The sequence below is a fragment of the Gopherus flavomarginatus genome, chromosome 6 (genome assembly GCF_025201925.1).
Source record: "Gopherus flavomarginatus isolate rGopFla2 chromosome 6, rGopFla2.mat.asm, whole genome shotgun sequence".
Taxonomy (NCBI): domain Eukaryota; kingdom Metazoa; phylum Chordata; order Testudines; family Testudinidae; genus Gopherus; species Gopherus flavomarginatus.
In genome coordinates, this window is record NC_066622.1 from 847,367 (window position 1) to 866,269 (window position 18,903).

General features: G+C 59.6%; 1 protein-coding gene across 2 annotated transcripts; it reads left to right on the forward strand.

The window, feature by feature from the left end:
- BRPF1 (bromodomain and PHD finger containing 1) lies at positions 1 to 18,824 on the forward strand. Of its 2 annotated transcripts, none has more exons than XM_050960881.1 (14): positions 1 to 89; positions 1,232 to 1,840; positions 2,951 to 3,910; positions 5,455 to 5,611; positions 6,701 to 6,832; positions 7,285 to 7,431; positions 8,321 to 8,633; positions 10,504 to 10,806; positions 14,145 to 14,432; positions 14,526 to 14,673; positions 15,370 to 15,506; positions 15,599 to 15,717; positions 17,567 to 17,721; positions 17,897 to 18,824. In XM_050960881.1, exons 2-14 carry the CDS (start codon positions 1,242 to 1,244, stop codon positions 18,078 to 18,080), a joined length of 3,642 nt encoding a protein of 1,213 aa, XP_050816838.1. In that variant the 5' UTR covers positions 1 to 89; positions 1,232 to 1,241; the 3' UTR covers positions 18,081 to 18,824. The 2 variants fall into 2 exon arrangements, with proteins under 2 accessions (XP_050816838.1, XP_050816839.1); XM_050960882.1 differs by having other exon boundaries at positions 7,285 to 7,413.
- The last annotated feature ends 79 nt before the right edge of the window (positions 18,825 to 18,903 follow it).

The window sequence follows — 18,903 nt, forward strand, 5'->3', positions numbered from 1 at the left end:
CCATTGTTCCGGGCCCGGCCCGGCCCCGCCGCCATGGCCCCGCCCGCAGCGACCGGGCTCCGCCGCTGACCGCGGCCTCCGGGCGGCCGGTGAGCCCCAGGCCTGCTGCCCCGCGGGGCTGGGGCCGGGCGGGTCCGGGGGGGGGCGGGTGCGTGGGCCCAGGGGGGTTGGGAGCATGGCGGGGTCGGGGCGGGTGTGTGAGCCCAGGGGGGTTGGGAGCATGGGGGGCAGTTTGAGGGTGGGTTTGTGAGCCCCGGGGGTTGGGGGCACCGGGGGGAGAGTCACAGGGCTGCAGGAAGATGAGCCCACAGGGGATGAAGGCCCAGGATTGGGGGCGGGTGTGTGAGCCCAGGGGGGTTTGGGGCATGGGGGGGTCGGGGGGTGGGTGTGTGGGCCCAGGGGGGTTGGGAGCATGGCGGGGTCGGGGCGGGTGCGTGGGCCTAGGGGGGTTGGGAGCATGGGGGGGGCGGGTGTGTGAGCCCAGGGGGGTTGGGAGCATGGAGGGGTTGGGGGGGGTGGGCCCAGGGGGTTGGGCTCATGGGGGGCAGTTTGAGGGTGGGTTTGTGAGCCCCGGGGGTTGGGGGCACCGGGGGGAGAGTCACAGGGCTGCAGGAAGATGAGCCCACAGGGGATGAAGGCCCAGGATTGGGGGCGGGTATGTGAGCCCAGGGGGGTTTGGGGCATGGGGGGGTCGGGGGGTGGGTGTGTGGGCCCAGGGGGGTTGGGAGCATGGGGAGGTCGGGGGGTGGGTGTGTGGGCCCAGGGGGGTTGGGAGCATGGGGGGGTCGGGAGCGGGTGTGTGAGCCCAGGGGGGTTGGGAGCATGGAGGGGTTGGGGGGGTGGGCCCAGGGGGTTGGGCTCATGGGGGGCAGTTTGAGGGTGGGTGTGTGGGCCCAGGGGGGTTGGGGGCACCGGGGGGAGAGTCACAGGGCTGCAGGAAGATGAGCCCACAGGGGATGAAGGCCCAGGATTGGGGGTGGGTGTGTGAGCCCAGGGGGGTTTGGGGCATGGGGGGAGAGCCCCAGGGCTGCAGGAAGATGAGCCTGCAGAGGGTGAGGGTTGGGGGTGGGTGTGTGAGCACTGGGGGGAAGGGAGGAGAGCCCCAGATCTGCGGGAAGATGAGCCCACAGGTGATGGGGGTGAGGGTTGAGGGTGGGTGGATGAGTCCACAGGGAGGTTGGGGGGCACATAACTGCACCTCATACCTGTCTCTCACTCCTCTTCCGTGCAGAGGTGACGCCATGGGGGTGGACTTTGATGTGAAGACATTCTGCCACAATCTGCGGGCAACCAAGCCCCCATATGAGTGCCCTGTGGGCACCTGCCGCAAAATCTACAAGAGCTACAGCGGCATCGAGTACCATCTTTACCACTATGACCATGACAACCCACCTCCACCCCAGCATACTCCCATCCGCAAACACAAGAAGAAGGGGCGCCAGGCCCGCACTGCCAACAAGCAGTCCCCCAGCCCCTCGGAAACCTCGCAGTCACCAAGCCGTGAAGTGATGACCTACGCCCAGGCCCAGCGCATGGTGGAAGTGGACCTGCATGGGCGCGTGCACCGCATTAGCATCTTTGACAACCTTGATGTGGTGTCAGAGGATGAGGAGGCTCCTGAGGAGGTGCCGGAGAACGGGAGCAACAAGGAGAACACAGAGACCCCGGCCACCACCCCTAAAGCTGGCAAGCACAAGAACAAGGAGAAGCGCAAGGATTCCAACCACCACCATCACCACAGCGCCTCTGCAGGCACCACCCCCAAGCTCCCAGAGGTGGTGTACCGGGAGCTGGAGCAGGACACCCCCGATGCACCTCCTCGCCCCACTTCTTACTACAGGTACCATCTGCACTTTGGAGGGCGGGGGACTCCCTGCTAGGTTTCATCTAAGCTGTCCCCCAGGGACTGGGGCAGGATTCTTCCCCACTGTCTAGTACTTTGTCCAGGCACAGTCTACATGGTACCTGTCTGTTTCTGCTATGGGCCTCTCTGGTGCCTCTCTGGGGAGGTGAATCCTACAGATCCTGCTGCACTGTTGTTGCAGGCTCCAGGGACTTTTTCTTTTCCTCCCCTTTGTGGTGTCCCGTTAACCCAGGGGTCTGTAAGCTGGAGACTTATTGGTTCCCACTTCTTGTCTGGCTGACAAAACCTCTCTTGTTATCAAACCCTTTCTCACTGCTACAATCCCATAGCAGGTGGCGGAACAGGAGCCTGGCGGTTCCTGAGGGTATGTCTCGTGACTGGGCCATGTCAATGGACTTGGACTGGGGACTAGCAAATTGCAGTGTAAACATTCAGGCTCGGACCGAAGCCTACGCTCTGGGACCCTCCTCCCTTGCAGGTCTCAGAGCCCACCTCCTGCCCAAGCCAGAAGTCTACACTGCAATTTTACTGTCTCACAGATGACCCAGGCCAGCCACAGTGTTTTATTGCAGTGTAGACGTACCCTGTATCTGCTCCGTGTAACTGGCCGCAGAATCTGCTCCAGAACGTAAGCGTTTCTCCTTACGCGTGTGAAGAAAAGATTCCAAGTGGGACTTGATTATGGCAGCCGGCCCATGAGAATAGCTGAACTACCCCACTTGTTAGGTTAAATGGCCCCAGAGCACATGGGAACTTGCCTGGGGGTTGGTACCATGTTCCATGTGATTGTCTTGCCTTCATGAGATACTCCAAGCTTCATCAGTTGCCAAGCAGGAGCATTGTTTGGTGCAGTGTCCTTCCTGCATTGTGCCAGCCGCACCAGCATACTGCAGTTCTGCTCAGTAACTGAGAAAAGAGGCATGCACAACATCTCCTATTTCAGTGGGTTCCTTCCCCTTCCTTTTTCTTTCTGGCTTGTTCCTGGCCATGGTGGTCAGATCTCCCCCTCTGGTCCCTTTGGGGGGTTAGGCTGCACTAGCTCTTGGTTCCTGCCAGTCACTCATTCCCTCTCTACCTGCCTCTCAGGTACATTGAAAAGTCAGCGGAGGAGCTGGATGAGGAGGTGGAGTATGACATGGACGAGGAAGATTATATCTGGCTGGACATCATGAATGACCGACGGAAGACGGAGGGTGTGAGTCCCATTCCCCAGGAGATCTTTGAGTACTTAATGGACCGGCTGGAGAAGGAGTCCTACTTTGAGAGTCACAACAAGGGGGACCCCAATGCCCTGGTTGATGAGGACGCAGTCTGCTGCATCTGCAATGATGGAGAGTGTCAGAACAGCAACGTCATTCTCTTCTGTGACATGTGCAACCTGGCTGTCCATCAGGAGTGCTATGGGGTGCCCTACATCCCCGAGGGCCAGTGGCTCTGCAGAAGGTGTCTCCAGTCCCCCTCCAGGGCAGTGGACTGTGCTCTGTGCCCGAACAAGGGCGGTGCTTTCAAGCAGACAGATGATGGGCGCTGGGCACATGTGGTCTGTGCCCTCTGGATTCCAGAGGTTTGCTTTGCCAACACTGTGTTCCTGGAGCCCATAGACAGCATTGAACACATCCCACCTGCCCGGTGGAAGCTGACCTGCTACATCTGCAAGCAGCGTGGCTCGGGGGCTTGCATCCAGTGCCATAAGGCCAACTGCTACACTGCCTTCCATGTCACCTGTGCCCAGCAGGCTGGACTCTACATGAAAATGGAGCCCGTCCGGGAGACGGGAGCAAACGGCACTTCCTTCAGTGTGCGCAAAACTGCCTACTGTGACATCCACACCCCACCCGGCTCGGTGCGCAGGCTCCCCGCCCTCTCCCACAGTGAAGGGGAGGAAGAGGACGAGGAGGAGGAGGAGGAGGGCAAAAGCTGGAGTTCAGAGAAGGTGAAGAAGGCAAAGGCCAAATCCAGAATCAAAATGAAGAAGGCAAGGAAGATCTTGGCAGAAAAGCGAGCGGCAGCACCTGTGGTGTCAGTGCCCTGCATCCCACCTCACAGGTACGGCCCCTGGCACGCTCCCCTCTGTCCAGACAGTCCTTTGCCTCGGGGTCCTGCCCTCCCCCCTCACCCTCTCCTGGTATAGCCCCTTGCCTGGGGTCCTGCCCCTCTTCCCCCCCAGCCCTTTGCCTCGGGCTCCTGCGCCCCCCACAGGTACAGCCCCTCTGTCCAGACAGCCCCTTGCCTCGAGGCCCTGCTCCCCCCACAGGTACAGTCCCCCCATCCAGACAGTCTGTATTCCTGTCATTAGCCCCGCCAAGCTCTGGTTTATTTCATTCCTTGTTCGGGGTGCTTGGCGGCTTCGCTGGTGAATCCTGCAAGCAGTGTGGCTTGGGGGCTTGCAGCCAGTTTCATAAGTCCAAGCTGAGCTCCTCTCCGCTGTGCTGCTCCATGAAGGTGGCTGGGGCCGGAAGGAGCAGCAGGTGGCTGCTGTTAGTCTAATGGCAGAGTGAGCACGGCGGGACAGGTCAGGAAGCAGCTGGGGGTTCCCAGGGGTCTTTTCCTGTTGTGTTAACCTCAGGGACTTTGGAACAAACCATTGTAGAAGGAAGAGGGTACTGTTAATTTATCTGCCTTGGTTTGTATTTCTCCCCTTGGCCCTGCTGCTCCTTCAGCTCTTTGTTAGGGCCAAGGCCATCCTCCTGAGGAAGTCTGTGCTGAATGGAGCTAGCTGCTGGGACACCATGTGAGTGTCCCAGGAAGGGCACTAACTTTATGCTTTCTGCTAGCTGTTAACCCAGCCCCATCTCCCAGCCTGGAGTGGTAGTACCTGCCCTCCTCTGGAGCGCCATTCAAAGTTGTGGGAACTAGGAAAACCCCTGGCCTGTGCTCCACAGACCCATAAGGTTAGCCAGGACCACAAGGGCCAACTAATCTAAGGATCTGTGGTGTCCTCATGGTGTTTCTCACCTCCTGTTAGCTGTCTCCTGACCCACAGTTTACCATCCAAGCAGGACAGGGAGCATGCCAGTTGTACAGTGGCCTCACTAAGTGAGCTGGGTAAGAGGATGAAGGGCTGGTAACCAGCAGAGTAGTGGGGCTTTGCAAGGAGATAGTAATTGCCAGACTGGATCAGACCCGGGGTTTCTCTAGTCCAGTCTTCTGTATCTGTCAGTGACCAGCCCCAGAAGCTTCAGAGGAAGGAGAACCCCACACTAGTGATGGTCTGCCCCCCACATTAGACCTTATCCTGGTCTCTAATAGGTAGAAACTGGCTTAAGCCCTGAAGTTCTTGACCTCAGTGAGATCATGTGACAGAGAGTTCCACAGACTAACTACATGTTGTGTGAATAAAGTTTCCTCTTATCGGGTTTGAGATCAGAATGCCATGCAGCACAGTCCTGCAGAGAAGCCTGTCTGTCCCACGCCTTTCTCAGCTGGACTGCTGCCTTGCAGGAAACTCCCCAGCCAATCCTGAGCTGAGTCCCTGGGGTTTGGCTTGTGTGGCTAGGCACCTCTCGCTGGGCCTGGTTTGTCAGTGGAAGGGCTCACCTGACTGATCATGTACGTGCTTTACCTCCCTTCCTTCCTCCCTCCCTCCCTAGGCTCAGTAAGATCACTAACCGTTTAACCATCCCGAGGAAGAGCCAGTTCATGCAGAGACTTCACAGCTACTGGACGCTGAAGAGACAGTCCCGCAATGGGGTGCCTCTGCTGCGCCGGCTGCAGACACACTTGCAGTCACAAAGGAACTGTGACCAGGTATGGGGTGGGCTCTGTGTGCTGATGTCCTGTGTGCGTTGTGCATCCCAGGGCCCTGGGGCCGAAGCATTTCCTGCTCGTAATGCCTGCAATTTCAGAGCCATGCTGGAGAATGGGCCAAACTGTCCTTTGGAGGAAAGAGCAGTCCCAGCTCCCCACCACTGCTGCTTCCCCTTTCTCTACTGTGTTCAGCATCTGAGACTTACCAGGCACTGACCTTCCAAAGCTCGCCATGGGGAGGGATGCAAAGAGTGTGTCTGGCTGCCTTGGTCTCTCCTGCCTGTCTCCAGCTGGCAGGGGTTGGAAAAACCTACTACAGAGAGCTAGCCAGAGGCCGGGTGAGAGTGGAGGGCCCACTAGGGAAGTCCAGGGCAGTGTCCCGGGGAAAAACACAGGCCCCTATTCCTGCTGCCGGAATTCCTACCAGAGTTCTGGCTCTGAGCCCTGCTTGTTCCTAGCGTCTGCATCAGCCTGTCACTAGTGGGTGCCTCTGGTTTCTGGAAAGGAGCAGGGGCTTTCTGCTCCCTGCTCACCACCTTAGAGCCTCCTGGCTCACGGTTGTCACTCTACCTCTTCTCCGGAACCCCAGGTGCTGGGATGGGGCAGAGGTCTCCCCTACTCTGCTCCTTCTCAGGTTTTTGGGCTGCTCCTGGAGAGCAGCTCCAGCACTTGCCCCAGCTATACTCAGCAGAGTGAAATTCACCATTTCCCTGCTGCGGGGGCAGTGAAACTGACCAGAGTATTATTAGCTCTGCTCCACTGCAGTTTAGCAGAGCTCTGAGCAGCTGCAGAGGCACACTAGCTTTATCTAACTGCGGACTTGGCAGGCAGTGCTGTGTTGGGTCACATTAGGAAGGGTCTGTCTGCAACCCCAGGGATTAGAAGTCTGCATTTTCAGAAGCGACCACCCAACTTGAGACACTTCAGGTGCTTGGCACTGGCTGGAAATCAGCCCATTTTCAGATGTGCCGGAATCTCAAGTCACTTCTGAAAATGTCAGGCCCCTCCCTCTTCACGGGGAAAGAGTTTCCAGCACACTGCCACGGGGAGCTGCTTCCCTCCATCTCATGGTCTCTGATGTTCCTGCAGAGGGAGACAGAGGATAAGAATTGGGCCCTGAAGGAGCAGCTGAAATCATGGCAGCGCCTCCGCCATGACCTAGAGCGCGCGCGCCTGCTGGTGGAGCTGATACGCAAACGGGAGAAGCTCAAGAGAGAGACGGTAACAATTGTGTGTCCCTCCTGGGAGCTTGAGGGTGACAGCACAGGTCCCCCCTGCAGGAACTTGGGGCGAGCCCAGATTCCTGACGTGAGTGTGGGGAGGGAGGGGAGCGCAGGTCCCCCCGTGGGTACTGGCTGATTCTCCTGTTTATGCCGTGCGGTGGTGTGTGCTTACGCTGTGCCCTGTCCCAGCAGGGTCTGAGGGGGGGTGGGACTTTGGGAAGTGCAGGTGCTGTTCCTGCATCTCTGCTTTTCACTGGCATTGACACACTCAGTCAGAGTATCCTGCGTGCAGCCATCGCACGGGGAGGCTGGCCTCTCGAAGCAGCTGGGAAATGGCTCCTCTTTTCTCTCTGAAGTCCAGATCGCACCCAGAGCCTTGTCTGCGTCCCACGGGCTGTAGCACAGGTCCAGGAGGCAAAGGCTCAGTCCCGCCCTGTTCTTGTGTTTCAGATTAAAATCCAGCAGGTGGTGCTGGAGATGCAGCTGACGCCCTTCCTCATCCTCCTCCGCAGGACTCTCGAGCAGCTCCAGGAGAAGGACACGGGCAACATCTTCAGCGAGCCGGTCCCTCTGTCTGAGGTAACAGAAATCTACGAAGTAAGAACCCCCTCCCCCCGGATTTCTACTTCACTCAAACTCAACCCCAGTCTGCCCATGCCAAAGGCAGCAAGTGGTGTTCTCCAGACAGCTAGCAGGCGGCCCGGGGACTTAGCCAAGTGGGGATGTGGGCAGCTGAGCTGAGCACAGCTGGGACTGTAGCCTGGTACAGGGACTGGCAGAGAGATGAATGGTCCGTATTCCTCTTGTGCGGTTATGGTGGGCTTGGCCGGGCCAGGCAAGCAGGGCTCCTTGCTTGGAAAGGCAGGGTGCAGTGGGACCCTCAGCACGCTCCCCTCCGTTCCCTTGGAAGCACTCTGTCTAGGCATAGACATGAAATGAGTTTGGCATCAGACTTCTCCTGAGCGGGTGAAGTGGAAAACTCTGAGTCTGTCAACTGTGTCCTTCTCGGTTTTATCTCGCCAGGGGCTGTGCCTGCCTGCACCCGCTGCCCTACTCTTGCAATTCTTCTGTGTGTTTGTACATCTTGGAGCCCTCTGTAACTGGGCTATGAAATTCCACCCCCTCCAACCCATCTGGGAGGAAGGCAAGCCTCTGACATGCCTTGGGGAATTCCAGAGCCTGGGCCGGATTCCTGCTTGCCACCAGCCAGAGGAGAGGGCTAGGGCTGGGGCTGTGGTGTGAGCAATGGCACCTCTGAAACGCCTCCAGTTGTATTGCTCCCGGTGTTGGGCTGGGCTGCAGTATGCATAGGCCCAGTCTGTTAGTGCCGTTCCCTGTGTCTACACAGAGCGGGCAGTGTTTGCAGGGTATGCGACGCCATTTGGGGCAAAGCACCAGGACTGGATTCTTCTAACAGCTGTTTTCTTGGAGCAGGTAGTTCTGAGGTGTGACTCCAGGCTCAGCTCTGGCTGTTCTCCCTGTGCAGGTCCCAGACTACCTAGATCATATCAAGAAGCCAATGGATTTCTATACCATGAAGCAGAACCTGGAGGCCTATCGCTACATGAACTTGGATGACTTTGAGGAAGATTTCAACCTGATTGTCAGCAACTGCTTGAAATACAATGCCAAGGACACAATCTTCTACCGTGCGGCCGTGCGGCTGCGAGAGCAGGGGGGAGCTGTGCTGCGGCAGGCTCGCCGGCAAGCAGAGAAAATGGGCATTGATTTTGAGACAGGCATGCACTTTCCACACTGCATCCCTGTGGATGAAGTGCTGCACCGAGGCACTGAGGAGGGTGGGTATTGACACCCCATCCCAGGGTGCAAAGGCTGCAGGAGGGTCACCTGTGGAAGTCACAGCGGGGAATTCCTGCTAGATCATTGGAGGCCAGGGCAGGACATAATTCTAGTGCACCCATCCTCCCCCGGCAATATCTGCCACCTCCTCCTATGTCTCCTAGCCAGCCCACATGCCCGTTCCCCAAAGAGAAAGGGCCAGTCCCAGGGCAGTTCTGGACCCCGAGGGTCAGGTGCATTTTGCTGGTTGGCAGATGGAGATGGGCTTCCTGGCTTGCCCCTCGGTGCTGTTGGTGCACATGGTCAGGTGCAACAAGAGAATCTGGTTTTCCTGGTCTTGTGCTAATGATTCGGGGGTGACATAATGCATATTGTGCCATGCGGGGCCCTTTGGCAAGCTGCTGTCATGTGCCCCCAAGCCAGACTCTTCCCTTCAGTCCCCTCTCAGCTCCCTCCAACGGGACAGTGAGGGTGTAGAATGGAGGCCTTCCCAGGGCCAGCCCCACTTCCCTGCACAGGGCCGACCTTAGGGAACATGGCACCCTGGCAAACTTGCATTTGGTGCCCCTGGTCCCTGTGGGTGTGGCACGCCCCCTTCCCCCAAATTGCCCCTGGCCCCCCAGGGGCTCTTCACCCTCCTTGCACTCCCCTCCCGTGCACTCCCCAATCCTTGCACTCCCCTCCCGTGCCCCTAATCCCTGCACCCCATTCTGCACCCACATGGGAAAACTGGCCTGGATGCAGTGACGAAGCACCTGGCATTGCTGCACCCCCTCTGCGCCCCCCACACCCACCGCTAAGGAGCTGTGGGGGAGGGGGGGAGCAAGGAGCGACATCAGGGCTCCCTGCATCCAGGTCACTTTCCCTGCAGGCTGTGTAAGGAGAGGGAGAAGAGCAGCAGCTCCTGATACCAGGATTGTGCTGTGAAGTGTGTGTTGGGGGGATTGTGTGTGGCTGAGTGAGTGTTGAGCGTACTGTCTCTTTAAGAAACACTCGGGGTCAGGCATCTGAAGGCTTGTTCAGACGCAAGCTGCTGCTGCTGGACCCGGAGAGGCAGCCGCACAAACAGATTTCCCCCATCCCATTACCCCAGCTCCGTGGAGACTGAGTACATGGGTGGGGGAGGGGGACACCCCGATATCAGTCCCTCTCCCCGCATAGCAGACAGGAGGACGCTCCCAGTTCAGAGTGGCCCGAGGCTCCAAGGAGGAACAGGAGGGGGAGACAGGAGCAGTGGGGATTGCACGCAACAGTGGAGCATGGGGGAGGGGGGCACCCTGGCTCCGGAGGAGTCACCTGGCTCGGCCCCTTGCAGCTCGGGTCCCTCGCCCTGCTCTCCAGAGGCAGCTGCTCCACCTTCCTGTCTGCTGCCTCTGTTAGCCCAGCTGGCTCTTAGCAGGTCAGGTAAGAATCAGGCAAATCCTGCGCATGGCGGGCTGCCCTGGCCACCGCCTGGACTGCCAACCCGCAGGACTGGCCCTGCCCAGTCTGGGCAGCTGGAGGAATTGAGGGGCCTGGAGCTGAGTACAGGGCCCAGGAGGTGGGGTCTCCCCAGAGCTGGGGGGGGGGGGGGGGACATTTCCCCTCCCCTCCCCTCCCTGCTCCAGGACAGCCCCCTAATGAATTGATTCTTGTGCTGCTCTATCCAGTGGCAAACCCCTGGCCCATTCAGCTCGATGTGGATTATTCTCTGTGCATTTCTGAGACTCAGCCTGTTTGGCTCTTCCCTTCCCATGGAGCGTGTCTCTTGGGCCCCCTTCAGGTGACTGTTCTGTGCCTGTGGATTGTCATGTCCCCTTTCCAGGAGGAAGAGAATTTCAAAGCACTACCTGGCTTCTCTCACCCATCTGACCCTCTTTGTGCCTACAGAGGAGGTGCGGCTGCTGCTGTCAGAGAATCAGAAGCACCTGCCCTTGGAGGAGCAGCTTAAGATCTTGCTGGAGCAGTTGGACGAGGTCAGTGCTGGGAAGCAGAGCATCGGGCGCTCCCGCCGTGCCAAGATGATCAAGAAGGAGATCACAGTCCTGCGCCGGAAGCTGGCTCACCCACGGGATGTGCTGGACAGGCACGGCCCCTCCGCCAGGGGGATCTTGCAGGCCCACCACCCCTGCGAGAAGGACATACAGACCGACAGCGCTGCAGAGGAGAGCAGCAGCCAGGAAACTGGCAAAGGTACTGGCTGGGGGCGTGGTATCAACACCCTGGCATAGCATGTAATACCTAGGGGCTTGGTGTAACCCCATATCTGGGCAGGGCCTGAGAAGGGTGGAGTGTGCAGAATCAGCAGCCATGGACCATACCTTCCAGAGCAGAGGCTGTGGTGGGAGGAAACAAAATATCAGGACAAATGGCTCCCGACTGTACTCTGGTCGGGATGCCGGACAAACTCCTCAAACTCGGGACATCTGGTCACCCTGGCTGGGAGAGCCTGAATGGGGCCGGCGGGGAGCCTGAGTGGAGCCAGGAGAGCCTGGATGGGGGTCAGGCTGGGCCTCTGGGGAGGAGAGGCCGGGTGGGGGCAGGTCTCTGGATGGGTGGGGTCAAGCTGGGCCCCTGGGGTGGAGAGGCCAGGTGGGGGTGGGTCTCTGGATGGCGGGGGTCAGGAGAGGCCGGGTGGGGGCGGGTCTCTGGATGGGGGGGTGTCGGGCTGGGCCCCTGGGGAGGAGAGGCCGGGTGGGGGCGGGTCTCTGGATGGGGGGGTGTCGGGCTGGGCCCCTGGGGAGGAGAGGCCAGGTGGGGGCGGGTCTCTGGATGGGGGGGTGTCGGGCTGGGCCCCTGGGGAGGAGAGGCCAGGTGGGGGCGGGTCTCTGGATGGGGGGGGGTCAGGAGAGGCCGGGTGGGGGCGGGTCTCTGGATGGGGGTAGGACTGGGCCTCTGGGGAGGAGAGGCCAGGTGGGGGCGGGTCTCTGGATGGGGGGGGTGTCGGGCTGGGCCCCTGGGGAGGAGAGGCCAGGTGGGGGCGGGTCTCTGGATGAGGGGGTGTCGGGCTGGGCCCCTGGGGAGGAGAGGCCGGGTGGGGGCGGGTCTCTGGATGGGGGGGTGTCAGGCTGGGCCCCTGGGGAGGAGAGGCCAGGTGGGGGCGGGTCTCTGGATGGCGGGGGTCGGGCTGGGCCCCTGGGGAGGAGAGGCCAGGTGGGGGCGGGTCTCTGGATGGGGGGGTTGGGCTGGGCCCCTGGGGAGGAGAGGCCAGGTGGGGGCGGGTCTCTGGATGCGGGTAGGACTGGGCCCCAGGGCCGGAGAGGCCAGGTGGGGGCGGGTCTGGATGGGGGGGGTCGGGCTGGGCCCCTGGGGAGGAGAGGCCGGGTGGGGGCGGGTCCCTGGATGGGGGGGGTCGGGCTGGGCCCCTGGGGAGGAGAGGCCGGGTGGGGGCGGGTCTCTGGATGTGGGGGGTCGGGCTGGGCCTCTGGGGAGGAGAGGCCGGGTGGGGGCGGGCAGAGCAGGAGGGCCCGGGGGCCTGCTGGGAGGAGTGGGTGACCTGGCTGGGCTAACCGGGAGGGGAGACAGAGCAAACCAGGACACACGGGCTCCTTTGGACGGGTTTGGAAGCGAGCCGGGAAAACCCCACAGGGAGCAGGAGCTGAAATCCGCCCGCTGTGGCCACGACCTGACACTTCGAACGGGCAGCTCTAGGCTCCCCGCTCAGGACCCAGGGGACCTTGGCCACGCTGCCCAGCTAGGTCCAGAGTCATGGGGTTCGGCGCAGAGATCTCTCTCCAGCAGCCTGGGCAGCTTTTCCTCTCCTGGGCTGGCAGTGCAGCTCCGCTCTCGCTGGCCTGTTCTTTGCCTCTCCTTGGCTTGGCTGCTCCTGGCGCTGTCCCTTTGGACCCAGTTTGTCACCAAGCAGGTTTCTTCACTCGGGGCCTTCACCTGGGCACTGGGCCCCTTCGACCTGTATTGCCTGACTAGACGCGCAGTCTCTGGGCACAGGCTTGAGGCTCGGAGAGCGGGGGCTGCCTCACTTCCCCTTTGCAGGGTCTGGTTTAAGCTAAAACTGCCTTTGGAGCCGGTCCCATTTCCCCGGGTTGATTGCCGTGACGCCCTCTCCCGCACGTCCCTCCATTTCCCTCGCTGAGTGTCTGCTCCCAGACCCAGGTCTGACTTTCCTGCGTCTCCTGACCTCAGACCTTTCACCTTTTCCTTCTTTCCTCCTTCTCGCTTCCCAGTTCTTCTCTTAGCTGATCCCTTCCCCAGCTCCACTCGCTAGCTGAGCCTCTGCATCCTTCTTCCCCTCCAGCTCTTTCCAGCTGCCCCTTCGGGTGGATCCCGAGCCCCCTCCTTGGCCGTCTCGTGCCAGGACAGCGTGCTGGGTTGCTGGGTTGCAGGGGCTAGCGCCCGGGCAGGGTTACCACACCCAACACATTGGCACATCTTAACAGGGCCATGCGTGAGCATGACCCAGGAAGGTGTTGCCTCCTGGAGTCTGGAAAGCTGGGATCAATAGCTTTGGCAGGCATGACCTGCCCTGTTCCTCTCAGATGGGACAGTTGCCAACTCCAGAGTGTAGAGTTGGGCATTTTCCAATCCAAGATTCCCTTTTTGCTGCACCAGGTGCCCAGCATTTCATTTCCTGTCTCCCAGCTGTGCCAGGACCTGCCTGCAGCTGCCACTTGCTCGGCAGCTTTCCCCCACGAGGCAGTTGATTGGCTGGCAGGACGTGTTCCCTGCACTGTGCCATGGAGCCAGGCTGCAGAGGACGGAGTCAAAGCTGGATGGGAGCCAGCAGTGTTGGCCGGTGAGCTAGGCTGCCTGGAGAACAGTGCAGCAGCCAAGAGCTGAAGCACTGACCACCTACAAGCTCCCCCTTCCCTGGCACGCACAAGGAAGGAGGCTCTGGGCCTGGCTGCCTTGAGAGCACGGCAGAAATTCCATCCTTCAGTCCCTTTCAGAAATAACCACTGGCCATGAATTGACTGCGGGCATGGGGCCCAGTGGGAATCCATGGGGCTGGACTGCTTTCCTGCTGCAGGCTTGCTGGGCCTTTAGCACAGGGAAGTGCAAGCTTTTTCACAAGCACTTCAGATGTCTGTAGCTTTTCAGGGGCACAGCAGGGCTGGGCAGCTCCCAGCTGGAGCCTGAGGAATTTGGGAGATGCTGTTGCTGCTCATCTTGCTTCCTTTTGTTGATTTCGGTGTCTCTGAACATGAGGGAGTGGCTGCACTGCTAGGGTGGAGGCTTCTCTGGAGATCCCCTCTGGTGAGGATTCTCTGCAACTCTGCCAACTGCCCAGGTTTGGTGATGTGAGGACAGTGGTGGCAAGATGGGAGAAGGCATGGGACTATCCCTTCCTTACAAGGCTCTGCTGCTGATCTGCAGCTCTCTTGTGCCAGCCCTGAGCTCCCCGCAGCTCTCCCCTCGTGCTTTTCGGCACTGCTGCCCGATGGCCTTGCTGGAGGCAGGTGTGAGCTGTGGGGGCAGATTTCCAGAGCTCTCCTGGGGAGCTGGGAGTGGAGCAACGTGGTGGATCCTGCTGCCCAGCTTCTGAACATGCTGTCTCTCATCCCCTCTGCCAGGCCTGGGCCCCAACTCTTCCTCCACCCCAGCACACGAGGTCGGCAGGAGGACTTCTGTGCTCTTCTCCAAAAAGAACCCCAAAACCGCAGGGCCCCCAAAACGCCCCGGACGCCCACCCAAGAACCGGGACAGCCAGCTAGCTGCAGGGCATGGGAGTAGCCCAATAGGTCCCCCCCAGCTTCCAATAATGGAGGGGTCGCAGCGCCAGCGGAAGAGAGGGAGAAGCCCACGGCCAAGTTCCAGCTCAGAGAGTGACAGCGATAAATCCACCGAAGACCCTCCCATTGGTGAGTGTGGATGGTGCAGCAGCAAGGGTCGGAGGGGGCCATGCTGGATCTGTGTGTGTGACTAATGATGTCCCTCACCTGGCTCTGCTGCAGACCTGTCAGCCAATGGCTTCAGTGGCGGAAGCCAGCCAGTTAAAAAGAGCTTCCTGGTTTACCGGAATGACTGCAGCCTTCCTCGGAGCAGCTCCGACTCAGAGTCCAGCAGCAGCAGCAGCAGCAGCGCTGCCTCAGATCGCACCAGGTACAGTGCCCAGGTGGCTCTGTCCCAGCGGCTGTACTAGGAGTGGGGCCTTCAGCCTGTTTGTAAATCCATTGAGCAGTAACTCTTTGAAGGCTGAAGCACCCACCATGGCTGCCCCCGCTCCTCCCTTCCTCTCACATGCAGTGCCCAAAGCCACGTATGTTTGTGACGTGCCTGCTGAGGAGCAGAAGGCCCAGACTCTGGGACTCATTGGGCCTGGCTTGCTATGCGTCTGCCAGCGCTCAGCCCTGCCCTGGGGGAAGCTGTCAAACAGCCCTCTTGGTGAGGCCATGGCCGGAGAGCCCGAACCAGAGAACAGCACAGGGGTTGCTCCCGCACATGTCTGCTGGAGGCCAGCATGGGTTGTGTGGATTGTGCCAGTTTCTTTCTCTCTGTGGACAGAGGGACCCTAGGCCTGCCCTGGAGTGAAGACCCGGGTGGGGGTGGGGTGGAATGCCATCTGGGGGGACCCTTCTCACTTAACCACTGACTCTCCCTTTCAAAGGCGACTGGAGAGCCCCATATCTTAGAACAGCATTGTGGGCAGTTGCTCTGCTGAGCACTGTGGGCTCTATTCCTGAGGGCACTGGCTGGCCGCCTCCCCAAAGCATGGGTGTCCTAAGGATCTCGTCCCCGCAGTGCCTGGAAAGGTAACATGGCACCTAGTAACAGGACTGCTTCCCTGCCTTCCCACAGCACGACGCCCTCGAAGCAGGGCAGAGGGAAGCCCTCCTTCTCCCGTGTCAACTTCCCAGAGGACAGCAGCGAGGATACTTCTGGAACAGAGAATGAGTCCTACTCTGTTGGTGCTGGGCGAGGCGTTGGTCACAGCAGTGAGTATCTTGGGCCTCAGCCAGCAGCTTCCAGCTCCTGTCGCTGTCTGGAAGTGTCAGTGCTAATTCTTCCCCTCTTTTCTTTGGCGCAGTGGTGCGGAAGAGCATTGGGCGTGGAGCCGGGTGGTTGTCGGAAGATGAAGACTCCTCTCTGGACGCCTTGGACCTGGTGTGGGCTAAGTGCAGGGGGTACCCATCGTACCCAGCACTGGTGGGTACAGCAGGCTGGGTGCCCTCAGCTCTCCTTTTCCTCCCCCTGCAGGATCCGGGGCCTGGCAGAATCTCACCTGGCTCCTAGTGAGGGAGTGAACGGATTCTCTTGCTGGATGGCCAGAACACTGGGAATCCCCTCCCCTTGCTCCCAGATGATCTGCACCACATGTCACTGCCATCCTTGGGCCAGTCCGGCTGGAGGCTTGCTGCTCTTGTGCCGATTGTGGGCTAGTCTCCCTGAGCCCTGTGACTAGTGGGGAAGTTAAGGGGCTTGCTGCTTCCCATAACAATTAGGGCTAAAGCACATTTGCCATTTGCTCCAATGTGCAAATCCTGTGGGGTAGCCCTGTTCTTGGGGGTGGCCTCAGGTCTCCTCTGCCCCCCGCCTGCCAGAGAGAACACTTATGCATGGTCTGTACAGTCATAACAGGTGGACTGAATAGGGAAGCATCATTTGCCTCTTCACGTAACACGATTTGGCGGCAGGTTTAAAACACAAGGAAGTTCTTGTGTGGCACTCATTGTCAGGGGATGTGAAGAAAAGTACGACTGGGTTGAACTGTCTGTTCATGGGGGACAGCCCATCAATAGCTGTTAGCCAGGATGGGCAGGGCAACAACCCCATGCTGTGGGTGTTACTAAATTTCCAACTGCCAGAAGCTGGATCACTGGATAACAGCCCTGTTCTATTCATTCCCTCTGCTAGCACCTGGCCACTGCCAGAGCCAGGACATTGGGCTAGCTGGACCATTGGTCTGACCCAGCACGGCCGTGCTGCTGCTGCTGCTGTGAACCCCTTTAGAATGTGGCTGGCTGGCTCCCCAGGCTAGTGATCCTGGCCCCAGCTGTTTCTCAGTTCTTAGCTGGTCCTGCTTTAGTCAGACCCAGCGGTGGGGGTCAGTGCAGGAGTCGCTGGGTGACGCTCTCTGGCCTTTGTTATGCAGACTAGAAAGTCCCTTCTGGCCTTAAAAACCTAGCAATCGAACCTTGGAAAGTGCTGCTCCAGCCTCAGCCGAGCATGGAAATACCCCCGTCACTCTGCAGATCTGCTCCCCAGGGTTACGGGAGGCTGAGCTGCAGGCTCTACCGTCTCCAATACAGCTTCACTCATGTGAGTGCAGCAGACACGCAGTCCCCGGGGAGCTGGAGGCTCTTCTTCCCAGAGGCTAGCAAGAGAGTTGGTTTGTTAGTACTGTGGCATTGCCTTGGAGCCCCAGTTACAGACCAGGCTCTGCTGTGCTAGGCGCTGTATGCAGAGCCTGCCCCAGGCTGCTCGCAGTCTAAAGAGAAGGAAGCGCTGAGAGTCTGGTGATCAGCATGGTAGGCAGTGCTATCGGCACACCAGCTGCTGTCTTGTCAGTGATACCAGAGGCCCATTGCGGAAGGCAAGGAATTGCAAACACAAGCATGAGCTAAGGTTGTTTCTGAAGGGGGGATGTGAGCAGGAGAGAGCCCCTGTGACTTCGCCTGAACTGGTTGTGGTGTTGCCTCTTTGCTTCAGGTTGTTGAGGTGACACACAGAGCTCAGGGAGCTGGTGTTAGTTGGCTGCTTTGCAGTGCAGTCACTAACATGGGGCCTTTGGGCTCTAAGCGCAACACTTGGGAACAAACTGGTCAAACCAAGCCCTGCGGGGAGGTTCAAAGGCATAATGCTGCCAAGAGCTGAGGGGAGGTGCGTGAGTGGATTATTAGGGACTGGGCAGCACTCTGTTTTTTCCCAGCTGGAGCGAGCATCCTGATTCTGCCTTTATACCCCCAGGAAAGGCTTTCCTCAGTGTCTTAGTGGAGCTGGGGGGCTTCTGCCCCTACCCTGGGATCTCACCTTTGTCTCCCTGCTGGTTTGGCAGATCATTGATCCGAAGATGCCACGGGAGGGTATGTTCCACCATGGTGTCCCCATTCCAGTGCCTCCCTTGGAGGTGCTGAAGTTGGGAGAGCAGATGACTCAGGAAGCACGAGAGCATCTCTACCTCGTCCTCTTCTTTGACAACAAGCGCACCTGGTAAGGGCCGGCCAGGGCTTTCTCGTGATGTGTGCCAGCTCTGTGGTCCCCCAGCAAGACAGAGCAAGGCCTGCTGGGGATGGGGTGCTGAGGCGAGTCAGTGAACTCCACGAGGCTCGGGGTGGGGTATGCAGCTGATGGGAAGCCTCATGAGGTGCGATGTCCTTTCCTCCAGGCAGTGGCTGCCCCGGACCAAGCTTGTGCCACTGGGTGTGAACCAGGACCTGGATAAGGAGAAGATGCTGGAGGGCCGGAAGTCAAACATCCGCAAGTCTGTGCAGATTGCTTACCACCGTGCCATGCAGCACCGCAACAAGGTGCAAGGCGAACAGAGCAGCGACTCCAGCGAGAGTGACTGATGCCAGCTGCTGCGTTGGTGATCCACTGGCTCTGCTCATGGCTTCTCAGTCTCAGGGCAAACAGGGCTCTCAGTCCTGAGCACTTAGTGCAGCTGGTCTGTACAGGAGCAGGGGCTTGCCCCCATCACTGGGACAGAGTGTGCTCCTGAAAGCAGCCAGGGGTGAGTGGGTTAGAGCAGAAGCAGGCAGACCTATTGCCTGCTGATGAATGCAGTGCCTAGCAGTACTCTCTGCACCCTCCCCTGGTTCCAGCTGACACTGCTAGATAGAGCCTCCCCTTCTAGGGTGCTGCCCTGCCTGTCCCTGCTCCCTGGCTTGAGTGTCACATTCCCAGGGGCAGGCCAGGTGCCCAGCCAGGCCCAGTTCCCTGGGGCTGGTGCCTCCCCCCTGTGTGCAGTGGCACAGCTCCAGTGGGGGAAGGGCGCTGTAAATACTGTACAGACTGGAGAATTTAAATTATTCTCATTTGTAGCCCGTTTCAGGGTCTTGGGGGAAGCATTTTGGTACTGAACAGCGCTTCCCATTGTGGCCCTTCCAGCCTGCGTAGCCCGGGACTTCTCTTTGTGATCTTCTTACTTGCACACTTTGATACGTCGCTGTTGGGATCGGCTGTGCCCTGCCCGCCCCTTCCCCCCACTGGACTCGCGTCTCCTCCTCCCTGCACGGTCAGACGCTCCTTTGTATTTATTTGCAAGGAAGAAAATCTATTGAGTCTTAGGAAATAAACCCTCTATTTGCACCCTGGGCTGCGGCGGGGGCGGGGCCTGGGCTGGGGGCGGGGCCTGGGCACGCCCCGGGCGCGGCGAGGGGCGGGGCCTGGGCC